Source organism: Cherax quadricarinatus, chromosome 19 (assembly GCF_038502225.1).
Source record: "Cherax quadricarinatus isolate ZL_2023a chromosome 19, ASM3850222v1, whole genome shotgun sequence".
Classification (NCBI taxonomy): domain Eukaryota; kingdom Metazoa; phylum Arthropoda; class Malacostraca; order Decapoda; family Parastacidae; genus Cherax; species Cherax quadricarinatus.
In genome coordinates this window covers 25,344,448-25,362,649 of record NC_091310.1, presented here as the reverse complement: position 1 = coordinate 25,362,649, position 18,202 = coordinate 25,344,448, and the positions used below count along the sequence as shown (strand labels likewise).

The window sequence follows — 18,202 nt, the reverse complement described above, 5'->3', positions numbered from 1 at the left end:
TTCATAAATGTTACTTTGCTCACACTCCAACAGCACGTCAAGTATTAAAAACCATTTGTCTCCATTCATTCCTATCAAACACACTCACGCATGCCTGCTGGAAGTCCAAGCCCCTTGCACACAAAACCTCCTTTACCCCCTCCCTCCAACCTTTCCTAGGCCGACCCCTACCCCGCCTTCCTTCCACTACAGACTGATACACTCTTGAAGTCACTCTGTTTCGCTCCATTCTCTCTACATGTCCGAACCACCTCAACAACCCTTCCTCAGCCCTCTGGACAACAGTTTTGGTAATCCCGCACCTCCTCCTAACTTCCAAACTACGAATTCTCTGCATTATATTCACACCACATATTGCCCTCAGACATGACATCTCCACTGCATCCAGCCTTCTCCTCGCTGCAACATTCATCACCCATGCTTCACACCCATATAAGAGCGTTGGTAAAACTATACTCTCATACATTCCCCTCTTTGCCTCCAAGGACAAAGTTCTTTGTCTCCACAAACTCCTAAGTGCACCACTCACCCTTTTCCCCTCATCAATTCTATGATTCACCTCATCTTTCATAGACCCATCCGCTGACACGTCCACTCCCAAATATCTGAATACATTCACCTCCTCCATACTCTCTCCCTCCAATCTGATATCCAATCTTTCATCACCTAATCCTTTCGTTATCCTCATAACCTTACTCTTTCCTGTATTCACTTTTAATTTTCTTCTTTTGCACACCCTACCAAATTCATCCACCAATCTCTGCAACTTCTCTTCACAATCTCCCAAGAGCACAGTGTCATCAGCAAAGAGCAACTGTGACAACTCCCACTTCTGTGATTCTTTATCTTTTAACTCCACGCCTCTTGCCAAGACCCTCGCATTTACTTCTCTTACAACCCCATCTATAAATATGTTAAACAACCACGGTGACATCACACATCCTTGTCTAAGGCCTACTTTTACTGGGAAATAATTTCCCTCTTTCCTACATACTCTAGCTTGAGCCTCACTATCCTCGTAAAAACTCTTCACTGCTTTCAGTAACTTACCTCCTACACCATACACCTGCAACATCTGCCACATTGCCCCCTATCCACCCTGTCATACGCCTTTTCCAAATCCATAAATGCCACAAAGACCTCTTTAGCCTTATCTAAATACTGTTCACTTATATGTTTCACTGTAAACACCTGGTCCACACACCCCCTACCTTTCCTAAAGCCTCCTTGTTCATCTGCTATCCTATTCTCCATGTTATTCTTAATTCTTTCAATAATAACTCTACCATACACTTTACCAGGTATACTCAACAGACTTATCCCCCTATAATTTTTGCACTCTCTTTTGTCCCCTTTGCCTTTATACAAAGGAACTATGCATGCTCTCTGCCAATCCCTAGGTACCTTACCCTCTTCCATACATTTATTAAATAATTGCACCAACCACTCCAAAACTATATCCCCACCTGCTTCTAACATTTCTATCTTTATCCCATCAATCCCGGCTGCCTTACCCCCTTTCATTTTACCTACTGCATCGCGAACTTCCCCCACACTCACAACTGGCTCTTCCTCACTCCTACAAGATGTTATTCCTCCTTGCCCTATACACGAAATCACAGCTTCCCTATCTTCATCAACATTTAACAATTCCTCAAAATATTCCCTCCATCTTCCCAATACATCTAACTCTCCATTTAATAACTCTCCTCTCCTATTTTTAACTGACAAATCCATTTGTTCTCTAGGCTTCCTTAACTTGTTAATCTCACTCCAAAACTTTTTCTTATTTTCAACAAAATTTGTTGATAACATCTCACCCACTCTCTCGTTTGCTCTCTTTTTACATTGCTTCACCACTCTCTTAACCTCTCTCTTTTTCTCCATATACTCTTCCCTCCTTGCATCACTTCTACTTTGTAAAAACTTCTCATATGCTAACTTTTTCTCCCTTACTACTCTCTTTACATCATCATTCCACCAATCGCTCTTCCCTCCTGCACCCACTTTCTCCTACTTTAGCATTCAGATCCCCTACCACAATTACTCTCTCACTTGGTTCAAAGGCTCCTATACATTCACTTAACATCTCCCAAAATCTCTCTCTCTCCTCTACATTTCTCTCTTCTCCAGGTGCATACACGCTTATTATGACCCACTTTTCGCATCCAACCTTTACTTTAATCCACATAATTCTTGAATTTACACATTCATATTCTCTTTTCTCCTTCCATAACTGATCCTTCAACATTACTGCTACCCCTTCCTTTGCTCTAACTCTCTCAGATACTCCAGATTTAATCCCATTTATTTCCCCCCACCGAAACTCCCCTACCCCCTTCAGCTTTGTTTCGCTTAGGGCCAGGACATCCAACTTCTTTTCATTCATAACATCAGCAATCATCTGTTTCTTGTCATCCGCACTACATCCACGCACATTTAAGCATCCCAGTTTTATAAAGTTTTTCTTCTTCTCTTTTTTAGTAAATGTCTACAGGAGAAGGGGTTACTAGCCCATTGCTCCCGGCATTTTAGTCGCCTCATATGACACGCATGGCTTACGGAGGAAAGATTCTTTTCCACTTCCCCATAGACAATAGAAGAAATAAAGAACAAGAGCTATTTAGAAAAAGAAGAAAAACCTAGATGTATGTATATATATATGCATGTGCGTGTCTGTGAAGTGTGACCAAAGTGTAAGTAGGAGTAGCAAGATATCCCTGTTATCTAGCGTGTTTATGAGACAGAAAAAGAAATCAGCAATCCTACCATCATGCAAAACAGTTACAGGTTTCTGTTTCACAGTCATCTGGCAGGACGGTAGTACTTCCCTGGGTGGTTGCTGTCTACCAACCTACTACTAGTACTAGTACGTCAAAAACCCTGGGGCGTAAGCCGTACTAGTACGGCCGAAACCCCCAAAGGATTAAATAAAATAAAACCTATTTAGAAATTTGAGATAAAAGTTGGGGTACCAACCTTGACTGGACTGTGTGCGCATCAATCTGGTGGAAGCAATCTGACTCATTTCTTCTGGCCATGTGAGGTCTTTATTTCTCACTTCAATTAATACCTGAGCAAGATCAGCAACACAAACTTCTTCCAAAGTTGTATCTTCTTCTTCCAGCAAAATCATACCAGCAGGCTGTAGATGAGTCAAATATAGATAAAAGCATAAAAAAAACTTTCAAAGAGTTGTTATTTCAATTTCTTTTTCCACTGTACTATATTATCATGAATGTAATGTGCCTACTAGGGCAGCACACACTCATTAAACAATAAGGCACATAGTTTGATTTAAACTTAGTAATTTAGTGGTATTTGCTATTCAGACATTTGCTTATGTTTACTTTTGTAAGACAAGCACATAAAAGTAAATCATACATAAAGTAGGCAATAAGAGCCCCCTCCCCAAAGAAAAAAACTTTAAAAATTTTTAACATAATATTGTAGCTAAAAGAAATTTTGGGAAGCACTGGGAGGGGCACATGGGCACATACAATAAGGTATGAATAGCCTGTGATTGTGTGTTTACTGGGGTACATCTATGATACAGGTGAAGGATATTTGCACTAAAAATTAAATTCACATGTATCAAGAAATGTGACATACTGTATTTTATTAATCATAAAATATTTGCAAAAAAGTTTACTTAAAAATAAAAGGCTTAAAGGTACATGGTAATACATTCAGTGGGTAGACATGACCCCAGGAAATTATATTACAGTTTCAGGACAATGAGCAATTAAAACAGAGAAACTATATCTCATAAGAACATAAGAATGGAGGAACACTGCAGAAGGCCTACTGGCCCATGCAAGGCAGGTCTTCATCAAAACGACCTCTACCTAAAGATACCCAAGAAATAACTCCCGTACCCAACGACACCAATCAAACCCAGCCCCTCCCACTCATATATTTGTCCAATCTCTTCTTAAAGCTACCCAAGGTCCTAGCCTCTATCACCCAACTGGGAAGATTGTTCCACGCATCTACAACTCTGTTAGAAAACCAGTACTTACCTACGTCCTTTCTAAATCTAAATTTATCCAACTTAAATCCATCATTTCTCGTTCTTACCTGGTTCGACAAACTCAGTACTTTATTAATATCTCCTTTGTTTATACCCGTAATCCACTTATACACTTCAATGATATCTCCCCTCATTCTACGTCTCTCCAGAGTTATTTCTTAAGGAAGTGAGGAATAACAGCTCAAAGTATTAATGTGAAAGATACAGAATACAGGTCTCCCTCAACATTTGCGTTTTCAACTTTCGCGGGCTTCACACATTCGCGAATTCCCAACCGCCAAATAATATTTATGTTGAGGACATTGATAGAGGCATAAGAATGTAGGAACACTGCAGAAGGCCTACTGGCCCATGCGAGGCAGGTCCTTATCAAAACGACCTCTACCTAAAGCTACCCAAGAAATGACTCCCGTACCCAATGACACCAATCAAACCCAGCCCCTCCCACTCATATATTTGTCCAGTCCCTTCTTAAAGCTACCCAAGGTCCTAGCCTCTATCACCCCACTAGGAAGACTGTTCCACGCATCTACAACTCTGTTAGAAAACCAGTACTTACCTATGTCCTTTCTAAATCTAAATTTATCCAACTTAAATCCATTATTTCTGGTTCTTACCTGGTTTGACACCCTCAGTACTTTATTAATATCTCCCTTGTTTACGCCCGTCATCCACTTATACACTTCAATGATATCTCCCCTCATTCTACGCCTCTCCAGAAAGTGGAGATTTAAGGCTTTAAGTCTATCTTCATATGGGAGGTTCCTTACACAGTAAATCATTTTAGTCATTCTTCTCTGTATGTTCTCTAATGAGTCTATAACCATCCTGTAGTAAGGGGACCAAAACTGAGCAGCATAATCTAAATGAGGCCTCACTAGTGATGTATAGAGCTGTAAAATAACTTCTGGACTTCTGTTACTTATACTTCTTGAGATAAATCCAAGTAATCTGTTGGCCTTGTTGCGCACACTAAGGCACTGCTGTCTTGGCTTTAGATTTCTGCTCACCATGACTCCCAGGTCCTTTTCACATTCTGTTTGATCAAGCTCTACTTCACCTAGATTATAGCTTCGAGGGTTACTTTCATTACCAAGGGCTAGTACCTTACACTTATCAACATTGAACTTCATCTGCCATTTTTCAGACCAGGACATTAATTTGTCCAAATCCTCCTGGAGTTCATTGCTATCCTCCTCAGAGTGAATTATACGGCCTATCTTTGTATCATCAGCAAACTTACTCATGTCACTCGTAATCCCTTCATCAAGGTCATTAATGTAAATTATGAACAAGAGAGGGCCTAAAACTGATCCTTGTGGAATGCCACTAGTGACTAATCCCCATTCAGATTTCATTCCATTAATGGTAACTCTCTGCTTTCTATTGGTAAGCCATGCCTCTATCCATGCTAGAACTTTACCTCCTATACCATGAACTGCCACTTTTTTCAAGAGTCTCCTGTGAGGTACTCTATCGAAGGCTTTACTAAAATCCAAATAAACAATATCATATTCATCACTGTCAACTGCCTCAAATGTTCTATCGAAGAACGTCAGCAAGTTTGTCAGGCAGGAACGACCTCTCGTGAATCCATGCTGAGATTCATTTATCAAGTTATGCTCTTCAAGGTGACTTCTAATAATGTCAGCTATAATTGATTCTAATAACTTGCCCACTATAGATGTCAGGCTTATTGGACGGTAATTTGAAGGAGTGGACTTATCCCCTGATTTGAATATAGGAACCACATCAGCCATCTTCCACAACTCTGGCACAACACCGGTAAGGATGGACGCATTAAACACACTCGTTAATGGCTGACTAAGCTCCATCTTGCATTCCTTAAGTACCCTGGAAAACAACTCATCGGGTCCCGGGGACTTATTTTGCTTCAGTTTGTCTATCTGTTTAATAACCATGTCCCTCATGACAGTAATAATTCCCTACAAAACTCTGTAAACATGAAGAAACAGTCTCAGTTCCCCATCACAATGTTCTTTACAAGGAAGCCTGCCACAACAGTCCCCATACCTTTACCCAAGGTCCTATCTATGCTAAAACCTTGGGCAATTTAAAATTTAGGTTGGATAAATACATGAGTGAGAGGGGTTGGATTTGAGTGGGACCTGCACATGAGTAAGTAGAATTATCCTTTCCAGAATTATCAAAGCTTATTGCTTGGGTAAAATTTATTCTGTTAGTGGGTTGGATTTGTGAAGAACCTGCCAAGTATAGGCCAACAGGCCTACTGTAGTATTCCTCCTTTCTTATGTTCTTAGGCTGATGAGTGGAACAGTCTGCCTAGTATAGTTATAAGAACATACAAACATAAGAAAGGAGGAAGACTGCAGTATGCCTGATTTCCCATACTAGGCAGGTCCTTCACAAATCCAACCCACCAACAGAATAAACGCTACCCAAGCAATAAGCATTGACAATTCTATTTACTCACGTGCAAGTCCCGCTCAAATCCAACCCCTTTCACTCATGAACTTATCCAACCTAAATTTTAAACAACCCAAGGTTTTAGCTTTGATATTTCCATTTACTCACGTGCCAAACCCTTGGGTAGTTTAAAATTTGGGTTGGACAAATACACGAGTGGGAGGTGTTGGATTTGAGTGGGACTTGCACATGAGTAAATAGAATTATCAAAGCTTATTGCTTAGGTAGCATTGAAAATTGAGTTGGGAAAATATTCTGTTAGTGTGATAGATTTTGAGGGACCTGCCTTGTATGGGCCAACAGGCCTACTGATTATCAAAATGGCATACAATACCGACAGGTTGGTAGGTAAGACACATGGACAAAAGTTAGGCAAATTTAGTCCAAAACGTTTCGCCTACACAGTAGGCTTCTTCAGTCGAGTACAGAAAATAGGCAGGAGCAGTAGAGATGTGAAGATGATGTAATTAGTCCACCCTTTAAGTCGTAGATTTGTGGTTGTCAGTCCCTCAGCCTGGAGTCTGAAACAATCTGAAGAAATAACCAACAGTGTGGAGACTTATACTGTCAGAAGGAGAGGTGCAGGCTGATAGAAGAAGTCACGTCCCTCTCATATCAAACGATTCTCACTTGAAAAAGTTGTCCAAGGTGTTTTCTCTTCTGTACCAGGATGCCATTGTGTTGCAGTGTATGACAGAGTGAATATCAAAATGGTATACAATACCGACAGGCTGGTAGAACATAAGAATGGAGGAACACTGCAGAAGGCCTACTGGCCCATACAAGGCAGGTCCTTGTCTTAAGACACATGGGCAACAGTTAGGCAACTTTATTTCGAAACGTTTCGCCTAACTGCCAACCTGTTGGTATTATATACCATTTTGTTATTCACTCTGTCAGACACTGCAACACAAAGGCATCTTAGTACAGAAGAGAAGACACCTCGGACAACTTTTTCAAGTGAGAATCATTTGATCTGAGAGGGACGTGACCTCTCAGTGACTACATTCTCTCTTCTACCAGCCTGCACCTCTCCTTCCGACAGTATAAGTCTCGCTTATTTCTTCAGATTGTTTCATTCACATATATCACGACAGCATTGCTTCATAGCAGACGTAGATCACACTTCACGATGCACTTCTCGAACAGGGTAAAGATCAAACCAGAGAGTGGGACAGTCAATGACTCGTCCAAGCTAGCACTTGCAGCTGTCATCAGTGGCAGACTGCAAGTCAAGTTTAATGCAATTCTGTCGCTCAAAGAGGCCTTCGTTGTCATCTGTAATGACGACACTGAGGCTGAAAAACTCATTACCACCATTGCTACAACCACTCTATGAGATCAGGGATTTATTGTCTTGACTTCCCCAGCTCTGAGGGCCAGGAGAACTGTGTTCCTCAAGAGACTCGACAGGCTCATCACTGCCCAGGCTACCGAAGAAATCAAGTTGTCCATTGAAGCACAGAACCCTTGGGCCAAGGTGGAATTCATTACCAAAATACCCAATACCTCCTCCATGCTGAAGGTTACCTTCAGTGACGTCAACATGGCAGCCAGAGCTCTCGCTGAGGGACTAGCTGTTCACTATTTCCTCATCAATCCAGCCTTCATCGAAGCAGAAAAATTCCATCAAATTCCACAGTGTTCCAACTGTTACTCATACCTACATACCACCAAAGACTGCCCTGCCAAGAATAGGAAGTTCTGCTCCACCTGCGGCCAAGAAGGTCATGACTTCAAGACGTGCACTACTGCCTCTCCACCTAAATGCTTGAACTGCAAGAATGATCACCATACTCTTGCTGCCAAGTGCCCAACCAGATGAGATATACTTAAACAACTCCAACGACAAAAAAAAAACAACTGTACAAGCGACTACATATGCTGCTATTACCAAGCTTCAAGCAGATACTACCAAGATTCTTCAAGCCACGCAAGCTGCACCTACCACTTCTTTGCCAGCTCTTGCTGGCGACTCCACCAAGATTCTTTACTGCATCATGTATGCTCGTGTGCAGAATGTAGCTGAACCTGGTTCCTTCAACACCACCATTAATGAACTCTTCAAGCTCAACGACATGCCTGGTTTCACATTCCCTGCATCTCCACCTTCCACAGAGATCATAAAATCCACTGCAAATGTAGCCAACATTACCGCTGCTCCACCGCTACCACACCTTCCTCCCGACACAGAGATGGGCCAATCAGAGACCACTGAGATGCCGACTGATTCCACCAATAAGAGTCCACCAGCACCTGCTTCCACCTCCGTCACAACGGACCAATCAGACGCCTCACCTTAATCGTCTCAGCCATCAGCGAAGAAGGTTAAAACACAAGAGCCTTGGGATGCATCCCTATGTACTACCGCAGCTCCTTCACAAGAAGTCCAGTTCTTGCCTGGTGTATACTTCTACACAACCAACCAGAATGAGAACGCAATGTACACTCCAGACACAGCAACACAAGGGTATCTTGGTACAGACCTGAAATCAACTTGGACAACTTCTACTAGTGAGAATGGCTGGATTTGAGAGGGACCTGACCTCCAAACAACTACATTCTTACCTCTACTAGTGGCCTACATCTCGCCTCTTGGTGGTATATAAGGCTCCATCCTGTCACTTCAACTCCATATTGTTTCAAACTATGAAACAATACTCTTCTCCAGACTGAGGGACTGACCACCTCAAAACTTCAAGGGTGATGGACTGATTACATCATCTTCAAGCCTCTTCTGCTTCTATCAACTTTTCTGTACTCAACTGAAGAAGCCTACTGTGTAAGCGAAACGTTTCGAAATAAAGATACCTAACTGTTGCATATGTCTTACCTAACAACCTGCCGGTATTTTATACCATTTTAATGTTCCCTCTCACTGATGTATTTTTTTTTTTTTTTTTTTTTTTTTTTTCAACAAGTCGGCCGTCTCCCACCGAGGCAGGGTGACCCAAAAAAGAAAGAAAATCCCCAAAAAGAAAATACTTTCATCATCATTCAACACTTTCACCACACTCGCACATTATCACTGTTTTTGCAGAGGTGCTCAGAATACAACAGTCTAGAAGCATAAACATATAAAGATACACAACATATCCCTCCAAACTGCCAATATCCCAAACCCCTCCTTTAAAGTGCAGGCATTGTACTTCCCATTTCCAGGACTCAAGTCCGACTATATGAAAATAACCGGTTTCCCTGAATCCCTTCACTAAATATTACCCTGCTCACACTCCAACAGATCGTCAGGTCCCAAGTACCATTCGTCTCCATTCACTCCTATCTAACACGCTCACGCACGCTTGCTGGAAGTCCAAGCCCCTTACCCACAAAACCTCCTTTACCCCCTCTCTCCAACCCTTTCGAGGACGACCCCTACCCCGCCTTCCTTCCCCTATAGATTTATATGCTTTCCATGTCATTCTACTGTGATCCATTCTCTCTAAATGACCAAACCACCTCAACAACCCCTCTTCTGCCCTCTGACTAATACTTTTATTAACTCCACACCTTTTCCTAATTTCCACACTCCGAATTTTCTGCATAATATTTACACCACACATTGCCCTTAAACAGGACATCTCCGCTGCCTCCAACCGTCTCCTCGCTGCTGCATTTACCACCCAAGCTTCACACCCATATAAGAGTGTTGGTACTACTATACTTTCATACATTCCCTTCTTTGCCTCCATAGATAACGTTTTTTGACTCCAACACTATATCCCCCCCTGCTTTTAACATTTCTGTCATGATCCCATCAGTTCCAGCTGCTTTACCCCCTTTCATTTTACGTAATGCCTCACGTACCTCCCCCACACTTACATTCTGCTCTTCTTCACTCCTAAAAGATGGTATACCTCCCTGACCAGTGCATGAAATTACTGCCTCTGTTTCTTCCTTAACATTTAAAAGTTCCTCAAAATATTCTCGCCATCTACCCAATACCTCCATCTCCCCATCTACTAACTCCCCTACTCTGTTTTTAACTGACAAATCCATATTTTCCCTAGGCTTTCTTAACTTGTTTAACTCACTCCAAAATTTTTTCTTATTTTCCTTGACAGTGCCTCTCCCACTCTATCATCTGCTCTCCTTTTGCACTCTCTCACCACTCTCTTTACCTTTCTTTTACATATACTCTGCTCTTCTTATCACTTCTGCTTTGTTCTCATAAGCTACCTTTTTCTCTTTTATCACACCCCTTCATCATTCCACCAATCACTCCTCTTTCCTTGCCCCCACCCTCCTATAACCACAAACTTCTGCCCCACATTCTAATAATTTTTCTATTACCCTCTTAACTACTCATCTTTTGCCCACCTTTCTGCCAATAGTCGCTTATATCTCACCCGAACTTCCTCCTCCCTTAGTTTATACACTTTCACCTCCCTCTTACTTGTTGTTGCCACCTTCCTCTTTTCCCATCTACCTCTTACTCTAACTGTAGCTACAACTAAATAATGATCCGATATATCAGTTGCCCCTCTATAAACATGTACATCCTGGAGCCTACCCATCAACCTTTTATCCACCAATACATAATCTAATAAACTACTTTCATTACGTGCTACATCATACCTTGTATATTTATTTATCCTCTTTTTCATAAAATATGTATTACTTATTACCAAATTTCTTTCTACACATAGCTCAATTAAAGGCTCCCCATTTACATTTACCCCCTGGCACCCCAAATTTACCTACTACTCCCTCCATAACATTTTTACCCACTTTAGCATTAAAATCCCCAACCACCATTACTCTCACACTTGATTCAAAACTCCCCACGCATTCACTCAACATTTCCCAAAATCTCTCTCTCTCCTCTACACTTCTCTCTTCTCCAGGTGCATACACGCTTATTATAACCCACTTTTCACATCCAATCTTTATTTTACTCCACATAATCCTTGAATTAATACATTTATAGTCCCTCTTTTCCTGCCATAGCTTATCCTTCAACATTATTGCTACTCCTTCTTTAGCTCTAACTCTATTTGAAACCCCTGACCTAATCCCATTTATTCCTCTCCACTGAAACTCTCCCACCCCCTTCAGCTTTGTTTCACTTAAAGCCAGGACATCCAGCTTCTTCTCATTCATAACATCCACAATCATCTCTTTCTTATCATCTGCACAACATCCACGCACATTCAGACTTCCCACTTTGACAATTTTCTTCTTCTTATTCTTTTTAGTAATCTTTACAGGAAAAGGGGTTACTACCATTTTAATGTTCCCTCTCACTGATGTATTTATCCAACCTAAATTTGAAACTCCCCAAGATTTTAGCTTCGATTGGACCTTGGGTAGCTTTAAAAAGAGTCTAGACAAATACGTATATGAGTGGAAGGAGCATGTATGTATATACATAGTATTTTACGATGTTTTCATGTGTTTTATGATTGTTCATGGTTCAATAGGTTAAGGAAGCAGTATTGTATTAGATTTCCCTACAATATACTTGGACACCAAACATTCGCGATTTTTCAACATTCACGAGGCTCTTGATCCCCTAACCCTCGTGAATGTTGAGGGAGACCTGTAATATGAATTAGATCAAAACGTTAAGTTAAAATCTAAATGCAACAAGATACTGAAGTGGACTATTCATTCCTTACCTCATCACGCACATACCACAGCCTTATGTCCTCGATGCGTAATCGTAATTTTGTAGCCAAGTAATCATATACCTGTCGTAAAGTTGCCAAGCGGCTAAATGCTGCTAAATATGCCAAATATCGCTTTGGGGATGATGTGGAGTGTGGTAAAGATGTCACATAATATGGAGCTGAATCTGAAGATGTGAGACAGGAAAGATGCATCAAACTTGTTAAGCTGAAATAATATTCAAATGTCAGCTTGCACTATTACAGCAATCTGAAATCCTCGCATACGCTAGCACTCCCATACTAAGCATTCCAATATGTGACATTTTCAAATATACAACAGAAAAGCAACTTCAGTTTTGTGTGAACTTACTTAAGGCTGCTGCCCCATAGCCACCTACAACACCAACCCATGAATTGTTTGGTGTTCTGGTCTGCTGCTGCACGTGGCGGAACAACCGTAGTGTTACAGGGTATAACTCCAATTCCACTTCTCCACTAGATCGTCCATGAATAACCTGTTTCATCAAAGTTAGTTGAAGAAACGAGCACCAATGTGTAAAATTACACTGAAGCATCAAAATTATACTGGCTGTATAATGAGCACCCAATAACGTCCACGTAATCTGCTGTGGAATGGATAACAGTCCTGGCAAACCATTTATTAGGTAATTCTATGTCAAGCAAAGTAAGCTTTGCTTAACAAAGATTCTCCTAGTTAAGAATTAAGAGGTGAGACAATGAGAAGGACTGCAGATGAACAAGGAGGCAGTAGACTGGGTAGGTGATGTGTAGATCAAGTGTTTACATTAAAGCATGTAGACGAACAATATTTAGATAAAGGTAAGGATGTTTTGATTGCATTTATGGATTTAGAAGAGGCATATGATAGGGCTGATAGGGGAACAATGTGGCAGATGTTGCAAGTGTATGGAACAGATATTAAGTTACTAAATGCTGTAAACAGTTTTTATGAGGAGAGTGAGGCTCAGGTTAGGGTATGTAGGAGAGAGGGAGATTATTTCCCAGTAAAAGTTGACTTTAGACAGAGATGTGTAATGCACAATGGTTGTTTAACGTATTTATAGGTGGAGTTGTAAAAGAAGTAAATGCTAGGATTAAATTATGGGGAATCAAATACAAAATGGGAGTTGACAGATACTTTTTGGTGATGGTACTGGGCTCTTGGGAGATTCTAAAGAGAAGTTGCAAAGGTTAGTGGATGAGTTTGGGAGGGAGTGTAAAGAAAGTTGAAAGTGAACACAGATAAGAATAAGGTGATGAGGGTAAAGAAAAATTAGATATCACATTGGAGGGAGGGAGAATGGAAGAAGTGAACAAGTTCAAGTATTTGGGAGTAGCTTTGTCAGCAAATGGGTATATGAAAGACAAGGTTAACCATAGAATTCATGAAGGAAAAAAGGTAAGTGATGCAGTGAAGTATCTGTGGAGACAAAAAAAAAAAGTTATCCATGGAGGCAAAGAAGGGAATGTACGAGAGTATAGTGGTACCAACACTCTTAAACGGGTGTGAAGCATGGGTTGTGAATGCTGTAGCAAGGAGGCGGCTGGAGGAAGTGGAGATGTTATGTCTAAGGGCAATGTGTGATGTAAATATTATGCAAAGAATTCGTAGTGGAGGAGGTGATTGTATTCAGATATTTAGGAGTGGACGTGTCAGCAGATGGGTCTATGAAGGATGAGGTGAATCATAGAATTGATGAGGGGAAAAGGGTGAGTGGTGCACTTGGGAGTCTGTGGAGACAAAGAACTTTGTCCATGGAAGCAAAAAGGGGAATGTATGACAGTATAGTTGTACCAACACTCTCGTATGGGTGTGAAGCATGGGTGATGAATGTTGCAATGAGGAGAAGGCTGGAGGCAGTGGAGATGTCATGTCTGAGGGCAATATGTGGTGTGAATATAATCCAGAAAATTCGTAGTTCGGAAATTAGGAGAAGGTGTGGGACTACCAAAACTATTATCCAGAGGGCTGAGAAGGGATTGTTGAGGTGGTTCAGCCATGTAGAGGGAATGGAACAAAACAGAATGACTTCGAGTGTATAAATCTGTAGTGGAGGGAAGGCGAGGTAGGGGTCGGCCTAGGAAGGGTTGGAGGGAGGGGGTAAAGGTGGTTTTGTGTGCAAGGGGCTTGGACTTCCAGCAAGCGTGCATGAGCGTATTTGATAGGAGTGAATGGAGACAAATGGTTTTTAATACATGACGTGCTGTTGGGAGTGTGAGCAAAGTAACATTTATGAAGGGATTCAGGGAAACTGGCAGGCCGGATTGAGTCCTGGTGATGGGAAGTACAGTGTTTACACACTGAAGGAGGGGTGTTAATGCTGCAGTTTTATAACTGTAGTGTAAAGCACCCCTCTGGCAGGACAGTGATGGAGTGAATGATGATGAAAGTTTTTCTTTTTCGGGCCACCCTGCCTTGGTAGGAATTGGCTGATGTGTTAATAAATAAAAAATATATATAAATGTTTTTATAAGCCTCACCTGTCTAGGAAGGGCAGGTGCTCCTCCATACCATTGTTGAAGAGCTTTCCATAGAGAATCAGGAACAAGCACAAAGTCACGACCCTGAACAAGGGGAACATTTCGCTTTAACCGCCCACCCTCACCAGTTAAAAGCATTACCTGTAAACAGACATGTCAAAGACGCACTATATAACTGTTAGTAAATCAACAAACAATGGGGTATGTAATAATGGTTCAAACTTTGCAAGCTTTAAAAAATCCATTAAGTCCACAGTGATCAATATTCTGAAAGATGCAACCTGCTGAGCAGACTAGCAGCCTCCAGAGCAGACCTGTTGCTTCCACACATATAATGCAACACAAAATACATTGCTACTTCCCTGTAAATGCAACTATCCCACACTTCCAAATATTGAAGTAAAACAAAAACAGTATTTCAGAAGTAAAGCAGAAAACAGTGCTTCAATAATTCACACCTTTAATAGTAAGATACACACCTAACAATCTATTACAGTGCACACAAACTGTGTGGTAATCTGCTACACCTGTCATTGATACAAGTACAAATGTTACAAATTTATATGAATAAAAGCGAAAGTCCGGTTAGCCGGACTTGAGTCCTGGATATGGGAAGTACAATGCCTGCACTTTAAAGGAGGGGTTTGGGATATCGGCAGTTTGGAGGGACGTCTAAGCTATCGTATCTGAGCACCTCTGCAAAGACAGTGATTATGTATGAGTAATGGTGAAAGTGTTTAATGATGATGAAAGTTTTTTCTTTCTTTGTGGGTCACCCTGCCTCGGTGGGAAATGGCCGTGTAAAAAAAAAAAAATCTGTATACAATAAAAATATTGACAGTTTCTAGTGAATGCCTCTGTCTATTTAACTCATTAAATATAAAGAAGTGCAATAACTTATCAGTTCTAAAACTGTGTTGGTTGTGCAGATTGTGCTGTTCCATGGAGTTTGTAATCTGACATTTCATCATTTTTTGAAAATTTTTATGATGTGGGGGAAGTTTGGGCTACTGGTCTGTAATTTTCAGCTAGTGCTCTACTACCTCCTTCATGCAAAGGAACTATGTCTGCACTCTTTAATTTCTCTGGTATGTCACCTAGGTCAAGGATCTTTCTCCACAGAATACTGAGGGCTCATACTAATGGTACTTTGCACTTCCTCTATGAAAAAAAGAATTCCATGAATCTGGTCCAGGTGCTGAGTGGGTGGGCATGTTGCACTGAGGAAGTTAGAGGCAGTGATGTTGTGTTTAAGGGTGATGTGGTGTGCATATTTTGTTAGAATTCAGAGTGTGGAAATTAAAAGGTATAGGGGTTCCCAAGAGTATAATTCAAAGGACTGAGGAGGGAAGTTGAGGTGGTTTGAGCATTTAGAGAGGATGGAGCAAAATAGGATGACTAGGAGGGCACATAAACCACAAGAAGAGGGAAGGTGGGGTAGGGGTCATCCCCAAAAAGGGCTAGGAGGAGAAGGTAAAGGAGGCTTCATGCTAGGGACTTGAAATCCAGCAGCCTTGTGAGCCTGTCTGATCAGAGTTTTTTTTTCATATATATATATATATATATAAATTGATATCCTGTTGAAGTAAACAAGGTAACATTTATGAAGGGATTTGGAAAACCAGTTAGCTAGATTTGAGTCTTGGAAATGGGAGATAAAGTGCTTGCACTCTGAAAAAGGGGTGAGGATGTTGCAGTTTGGAGGGCCATGTGAACAGTGATGTCAGCATGCTTCTGGCAAGGCAGAGACTGAATGAACGATGGAGAATGTTTCCTCCTTTTAAAAACACCCTACCTTGGGAATTTTCTTTTTTAACATAATGTGCATCTCCCAATGAGACAGGGTGACCCAAGAAGAAACACTTTTGCCATCATTCATACATAGTCACTGTCCTTGCAGAGGTGCCCAGATACGACAGTTTAGATGTCACTTGAATCAGCCAATAACCCAAACCTCTCCTTTAAAATGAAGGCACTGTACTTCCCACCTCCAGGACTCAAGTCCAGCTAACCGGTTTCCCTAAATCCCCTCACATAATATTACCCTGCTCACAATCCAACAGCTCATCAGGTCCAAAAAACCATTCATCTCCACTCACTCCTGTCATGCTCACACATGCCTGCTGCATGTCCAAGCCCTTGGCACACAAAACCTCTTTCACCCCCTCCCTCCATTCTTTCCTAGGACAAACCCTATTCCTTCTCCCCTCCACTGAAGATTTATACACCCTCCACATCATCCTATTTTGCTCCATCCTCTCTAATTGACCAAACCACCTCAGCACCCCCCTCTTCAGCACTCTGAATAATGTTTTCAGTAACTCCACATCTCCCCCTAATTTCCACACAATGAATTCTCTGCATTGGGTTTACATCACACATAGATCTAAACTTACTCCCTGTTCAGAACATCCACACTTACTACTGCGCAATCTATATCTACAGGACCTTAAATTCCAATATTAACCTTGACCTAAAACGCTTTCTTGATAGTTGTGACAGGATCCACAGGCATAACACCAGACACAAACATCTCTATGACATTCCCCATGTCCAACTAAACCTTTACAAAAATTCAATGTGTGTCAAAGGGCCTAAAATCTGGAACACCCTACCTGAGAACTCTAGAACTGCAGACACATTCATCACTTTCAAAACTACAGTTAGAAAACATCTTATCTCCCTGATACACCCCATCAACTAACTACATGAAAACCACCTGGTGGTTCACACTTACACTCACTCACCCACTGACTATAAACACAGAAATACGAATCTTAATCTTAAAATAATGAATCCTAACTAGTCATAAGTTTGCCTATGATACTCCAATATAGACACTATGTATTGTGCAAAAACAAAAGCATTCACATTGCTAAACTCACAAACTATAATGTAGTCACTTAGCCTTAATACCATAATCTGTAATAATTTAAAGTTAAGAATTAACCCTTTGAGGGTTTTCGTCGTACTAGTACGTCTTACGTGTAGGGGTTTTTGACGTACTAGTACTCATAAATTCTAGCGGCCTCAAATCTAGTGGGAGAAAGCTGGTAGGCCTTCATATGAAAGAATGGGTCTATGTGGTCAGTTGCACACTAAAAAAAATCCTGCAGCACACAGTGCTCTTTGACCATTTTTTTTTAATAAATCAGCGACCACTGACATTTTATATAAACACAGAAATACGAATCTTAATCTTAAAATAATGCAATAACGTCTGGTGAGTCTAACTAGTCATAATGCTGTTTGCATAACCTATGATACTCGTGACTAATATATGACACTATGTATTGTGCTTTTGAAAAAATTGGCAAAAGCATTCACATAAGTGATTGCGATATGGAACTCACGACTAACTATGGCCGAAAATGTAGTCACTTAGCCTTAATACCATAATCTGTAATAATTTAAAGTTAAGAATTAATCCAAGTCTGCCCGAAATGCCTAGTCATGCTAGGTGTCCTAGTGACTCCCTCTGTAATTAGTATTTTAAAACATGTAAACCACACAATATCCAAAATCTGTAAACCCCACATTGTAATCCTTATAGAGAATAAACTTGATTGATTGATTGACTGATTGTCCTTAGACACAACATCTCCAC

At 41.0% G+C, this 18,202-nt stretch overlaps 1 protein-coding gene across 4 annotated transcripts in view; it reads right to left on the bottom strand.

The window, feature by feature from the left end:
* Usp32 (Ubiquitin specific protease 32) overlaps window positions 1-18,202 on the bottom strand; it is a 290,375-nt gene that overhangs the window by 172,606 nt on the left and 99,567 nt on the right. For all 4 annotated transcript variants that reach the window (XM_070086560.1, XM_070086561.1, XM_070086563.1 and 1 more), the window contains 4 exons: window positions 14,596-14,736; window positions 12,464-12,608; window positions 12,103-12,278; window positions 2,980-3,145 (listed from right to left, as the gene is read on the bottom strand). In XM_070086560.1, coding sequence (XP_069942661.1) covers window positions 2,980-3,145; window positions 12,103-12,278; window positions 12,464-12,608; window positions 14,596-14,736 — 628 coding nt within the window. The remainder of the gene's footprint in view (window positions 1-2,979; window positions 3,146-12,102; window positions 12,279-12,463; window positions 12,609-14,595; window positions 14,737-18,202) is intronic.